Source organism: Nanorana parkeri, unplaced genomic scaffold (assembly GCF_000935625.1).
Source record: "Nanorana parkeri isolate BGI_ZX_2015 unplaced genomic scaffold, ASM93562v1 scaffold539, whole genome shotgun sequence".
NCBI classification, from domain to species: domain Eukaryota; kingdom Metazoa; phylum Chordata; class Amphibia; order Anura; family Dicroglossidae; genus Nanorana; species Nanorana parkeri.
In genome coordinates this window covers 96,520-102,580 of record NW_017306807.1, presented here as the reverse complement: position 1 = coordinate 102,580, position 6,061 = coordinate 96,520, and the positions used below count along the sequence as shown (strand labels likewise).

The following is a 6,061-nucleotide window of genomic DNA, read 5'->3' as shown; positions in this document are numbered from 1 at the left end:
TTTTTTTACCTTTTCACAAAAAGGCGCAATTACAAATTTGCTCATATTTGTTATTTATTAACTCAATACAGTTTTATCTTTTTAGATTTAGTCAGAAAATTATTTTGTGCACGGATACTGATTTTGGTGTGTTTTAACAATTGAATTGTGTATTTTTATCGGTTTAATATTAATTTGAGAAACATTTTCGCAATTATCGCAAATTTAGTATCACCATCTTTTTATTCTACCGAGCCTGCGCTTTCAGAAAATATATGGTTTGGGGGGTCTTTTACAAACGCTAGCAACGCAGCAGTTGAAAATCAAATCAATAGGAAAAAATTGCAGAAAATTCAAAAATGGCTTGGCCAGCTGATTTGAAAAATGTTCCGGAGGGCTTGGCAGCGAAAGGGTTAAAGCTCTAGAAACATTGTATGTTAATGAGAGGAAACTCTGTGTCCATAGTCTTTCTATGGGGACAGCCCATAGAAAGTACAATTTCATTTGGAAATTGTACAGAGAATATCCAAGGGCTAGATGCAAAATTATATATATTTTTAATTATGCTGTGTGAAGAACAACAAATGTATAGAGGGGATTTCTCAACCTTGTCTGCAAAAGTGGAAATACACTTTAATCTTTTGGGCACAGATTAGAATGCTGTATGTGGCTGAGCAGAGTTGGCTGAGCTACTGAGCAACAAGGACTTTGAGGAGGTATTCCTCCAAAGTGCCTGCAGCGACAGAGCTCATTGCCACAGATTCTAATTACAAGTTCATGTTTATGCAGATTACCACCTCCCTCTCTAGCAAGCACCTGGTCTTTTCTTTTACATTATGTGGCTGGCTACATGCGTGTTGCTTATCTGAGGAAAAGAAGACACTAGGATGAACTATGGAAAGAAGGCAAACCTGCAGAGGCAGTGTAATGCTTTAGGCAATCTTCTGCTGGGGAAACCTTGGGTCCTGCCATTCATATGGATGTTACTTTGACATGTGCCACCTACCTAAACATTGTTGCTGACCAAGTACACCACTTCATAGAAACTGTATTCCCTGATGGCAGTGGCCTCTTTCAGCAAGATAATGAACCCTGCCACACTGCAAAAATGGTTCAAGAATGCTTTAGGAAACACAACAAGTTTGAGGTGTTGACTTGGCCTTTAAAATTCTCCAGGTCTCAATCCAATCGAGCATCTCTGGGATGGGCTGGAACAACAAGTCAAATCCATGGAGGCCCCACCTCACAATTTACAAGACTTAATTGATCTACTACTGACAGCTTGGTACCAGATACCACAGCATACCTTCAGAGGTGTAGTGAATCCCATGTCTCAATGGGTCAGGGCTGTTTTGTCAGCAAACGGGGGACCTACTCATTATTAGGCAGATGGTCAGAACATTATGATGGCTGATTAGTGTGTGTATGTATATAGATATAATTCTACTTATTTATTTTAAATACATTTCTACTTTTACTTTTCTGTGTTTTTTGTAATGAAAACTTTTGTAGGTATAGTGCTTATGTTGTGAAACTATTTTTTGTGTTCAGGTTGTAACAGTGGAAACAAGAATGGCAGCAGGCATGGATCGCCAAGGTCTCTAACTAATGGGAGCCCTGAGGCGCCTTCTAGTTCTAAAGCAGAGGACAGGCAGGCAGACCTACTCAGCGCTGAAATACAAGCCATGTGCCTGGAAAAGACCAGGAAAATAGTCACATTGGGGTGAGCGGTTTCTTTCTTTATGTTTAGTCATCTGTAGAATTTAAGCCTTTTTATTTTTCTCTCGCACTTTTTTTTATTGCATAGAGTACTTCTTGATCCATTGACACAATTACTTGTGCAATTGCTATTATTTTTGTGATTTCATAAACTAAATCTTCTGAACTTAAAGGCCAAACTCTAAAGGATGGAGTGGAAAAGACAATTCACAAACGGGCAGCTTGGATAGTGACCAAGAAACTGGCGACCTTAACCCTGTGTTATCGGATGGTGCTTCCTCTTATCCAGATGAAGGTAAAAATGCATGCAAGTAGAAATTTATGAAATCCATAAAGTGTAAACATACTAAAATTTACTGACTGAATTCAAAACCATGATGTAATCACTCGAGGTATGGTAGACATTTATAATTTTCATAGGAAAGCAAATGAGCAGAAATAGCTACTCTTTTACGATAGGGGTATCTCATATTACATTGTCACTTCTCAATTAAAACAAAAGGCACATGCAAGTTTCAAGTGACAGAATGCACCTGCAAAGAATTTGGTAGCTGAAATCAACTAATATATCCTTCAGCACTGAGGCTGCTCAAAGATGTAATTAAGAAGACTACATTTCTGTAAGCAAATATCTGAGATCCATTGTTCCTCCTTTTTGTGGCTGTATCTGTTTTCATATTTTCCATCAGTAATTGTTATTTTTGTGCACTGGGCAGCGGCCTCAGAAGTCAAATCTGGTCTTACATTGCAGTACAGCAGTTATGATAAGCTTTTTTAAAAAAAAAACTTGTTTTAGGAGTAATTCCTAGCAAAACAAGTCTACCAATTCTATCCAAAAAGCACTCCAGCTGTACTTGAGTTTGAAAATTCACTCCATTCACCTTTTAGCTGAGTTGCATCTAATTTGATGGTAGGGAGAAACTTTTTGCCACTGACATTTTGTAATGTGGCATTCTGTAGTTTTTATTAAAGGAACAGGTGAGAAAGACGGACCTTTTCTTTTCAGCTTCTGAAGCTGGAGAGTGACACGAGAATGCGGAAGTGATGTATTATACAACACTTCCGCATTCTTGCAGCGGAGAGGGGACCGGAGGGAGCTGTGTACCGAGCTCTCTCTGATCCGGCACGCGCGGGGGGGGGGGACGCCCGCTCAGATCTAGAGAGCTCGGGCCGGCCGTTTTTTTTACTACGGCCGGCCCGGAGGTGGTTAAACATTATTGCATTAGCTCAAAGATATTGGCCAATTACCATCAGCATCGTTTCAGTGACATACAGCATCACAACATAGGTAATACCCATACTGGGCTACTACCGTAGTAGTCAGCACTGTGCATTATTTTCAGAAAAAGTATTTTGTAAGAGTATTGGGCCTGGAACATAGAAGAGGATAGTATACGTGGATACCTCCTACAGAGGTAGTTAGAACAGAATTGAATGGTTGGAATAAAATAACATCTGCAGTGCAATGTGTGCTATATGGAGCTGCAAGATTACACTTCTCTTTACCGATCTATAACGTACATTTTGTAGTGCAATTTGCTTTTCTGTACATGTTACCGCTTTATTCCTTGTGATCTCAATAAACACTAATGGAGAAAAAAAAAATAACATCTGCAATAACAGAATTATAAGTCACCCACACAAAGTATGCTTTTTTGCTGGACCTATGCCTGAAATGCAGCTACTTAAAGTTCAAGGATTATTGACTGAACAAAAGCACAGCTGGCCTATGGTTTCACCATAGCCAGCATTTACATGGTTAGTGGAAAGGAGGGCCATGAACAGCAGATTCAGTGGGTCAGATATGGGTTTAAAACCTGGGTGAAGATCCAAATACAAGGGATTCAAATCTGCAGAGAACAAAAAGGATGTGCAAGACAAGTTGGGTTTTTTTTCTTTTTGTTGTCCTTTTTGGACAGTGTGATATGCATCAAAGTACATAGAAACCTTGGTCATAAAGTGTGCAGTGGACTAACTCATACTGATGAATATGGATTGATTCCCAGCACATACTGTTACACAAGCATCATTTTTTTTTGTAGCACACTGCCTGGCTGATAGACAACCAACCTTGGTCCAAGATTAATGAGTTTGTGGCTATCCAGAATGGACGATCATTAAAAGAGCAACTGGGTCCAGCTTTAAATTCAGCATAAATACTAGACTGAGAAAACAAGATTCTACACCAAAACATAAGCAAAGCACTGTAGTATAACACACAAAGAGTGCATTTTAAACACTGGTACAAATGTCTCCAAATATTGCTTTATTTTAATTTGGCATAAAACAGCAAATGTAACCGCTTACTTGTCGCAGCCCAAACACTGAGCTTTAGTCATAGCTCATGAGGGTAACCTACTCAGCAATTTACCTACACTTAAAGGCAACGGGCTTTCTTTGAGGATATCAATGTGCACATGAAGGTTTGTAGGGGGTTCTTTTTTTTTTTTGGGTTGCATTAGAGCAGCCTTCCCTAAACAGGGATGATTGGACTGTGACAATACCTATCTGCATCCTGCCATTCAACCCTAACCCACACAAGGCAGTTTGAGGCGGATACCTCGGAACTTGAGCTGATTTGTCTTTATACCCACCTGTTCATTCAGCAGATTTGTAGGTCATGCTTATATGCATGTACTAGCTGTTTTTCTTGTAATGCTGTTTCCTTGATTTACAGGCAGAGACAAAGCACCTTATATTCACATGGTGGTCCTCCTCGGCCAAGCTGGTTGTTTGGCTCTGAGAGGGCCTACATACGCCCGGGAATAGGACCTGCCACAGACACAACTGCTTACTAGAAGCTCTCCTAAGCATGGAACTGCTGGCACCTGCGGGCAGTCCTTGTTCTGCTTGCAGCAGCATGCTTATTGTCCAGGGGATGTCTGGTGCATGCAGAAGTCGCCTGTGATACATCCACCCATAGGTGAAAGGTTACTGAATGTCTCCAGAACCTTATAGAAATTCTGCCATTATTATTATTATTGTAGCAAAAAAATGTGTTTTCTGGTTTTGTCTGTAATATAAAATATACATATTCTCCAACATTAGCACAAAAATTCTAAGTATCTAGTGGCCAATTTCCATGTTTGTAGTTTAATGCGGGCACTATTATGTATAATAAAGTTGTGGTCTAGAATATAGCTATTGTTACCAGCAATAGCTGGCTTTGTATACTAGTCAGGTGAGTGGGTAAGGGTGGGGCATTCCATTTATACCACTTGGCCAAAGAGCTGTGCCATAAAAACACTTCAAGCCATCTCCACATTGTGACCACATGCATTGTATGTCAATTTGCAAGCTGCAGGTGGAAAACATCAAATCATGTTCCAAGCATTAATCAAAATTAATATTTGTAATGAAATGTGTTCTTTCTTGCATACAGATGACTTATTTTTTTAGAAGCCTGAAATACTAGGGAAAAATTTGTATGATCTACATTACATAGCTTACCCAGTAGACAATTCTAACAACATCTATTGTTTTATGTTAGCTACACATGTCTTGATTTTTGTAAGTGATCTGTAATACAAAAGTGTGTTTTTTTATTTATTTCTTGCTAAATCTCTGCACTCTTCCACCCCTGCACTCATTTAAATTTCAATGACTGATGGCTTGTAGTAGAGAACTTATATTAAGGTGCCAGCATCCATCCTTATCTGCAGCATGTGAAAAGTGTGTAGGCGTTGGCATTTAGAGAAGGTCTTTCAGTGACATGGTATAAGACGTTTTTCACGCTGAGTCACTGCAGTGTGCTGTGTTCTACTGTACTATTTAGTCTCATTTGCAGAATTACTGGATTAACATTTTCAGTGCTTCAGCCTCTAATGAGCTGTTCATAATGCATCACCAAACACATGTTGCTGATTTAACAAAAAATTGAATGTATTTATTTCAATATGTGTATGCTCTCGTGATTGGCTTACAAGATTTTTTTGTTCTGATTATTTTATTTTTATTTTTTTAATCTTGACAGCTGCAGTGTGTTCCAAGCATGTTCTTCACATTTTGCCAGGTATGAGCAGTGACAGTGACATTGAGTGCGATACAGAAAATGAGGAACAAGAGGAAAGCCTCAACTGTGCTGGCTTCAATGAAACGTTCACAACACAACCTTCAGGTGAAGGTGAGAGACTGCATACCCTGTTTTGTGAAATTGTTTATAGATTTTATAATGAAATGAACGTAGGTTCCAAATTTAAAACTGCTGATTCATTTTCAATGTCCCCATTTTTGTTGTTCAGATTGCTGAAATAGCAAGGCAGCACTAGCAGGCACTATTCCACACGCCATTAAAAGTCTAGCGTACCTAGGTTGCAGCCTTTTTTTTTTTTTTTTTTTTTTAAAGGTTTTGAACATTTTCTAC

The 6,061-nt window shown here is 39.0% G+C and overlaps 1 protein-coding gene across 1 annotated transcript in view; it reads left to right on the top strand.

The window, feature by feature from the left end:
* The window catches only part of TRIM37 (tripartite motif containing 37), a 97,977-nt gene that overhangs the window by 81,625 nt on the left and 10,291 nt on the right, over nucleotides 1-6,061 (top strand). Inside the window, exons 21-23 of the mRNA XM_018561727.1 lie at nucleotides 1,531-1,702; nucleotides 1,872-1,993; nucleotides 5,672-5,821. Of these exons, the coding sequence (XP_018417229.1) occupies nucleotides 1,531-1,702; nucleotides 1,872-1,993; nucleotides 5,672-5,821 (444 nt within the window). The remainder of the gene's footprint in view (nucleotides 1-1,530; nucleotides 1,703-1,871; nucleotides 1,994-5,671; nucleotides 5,822-6,061) is intronic.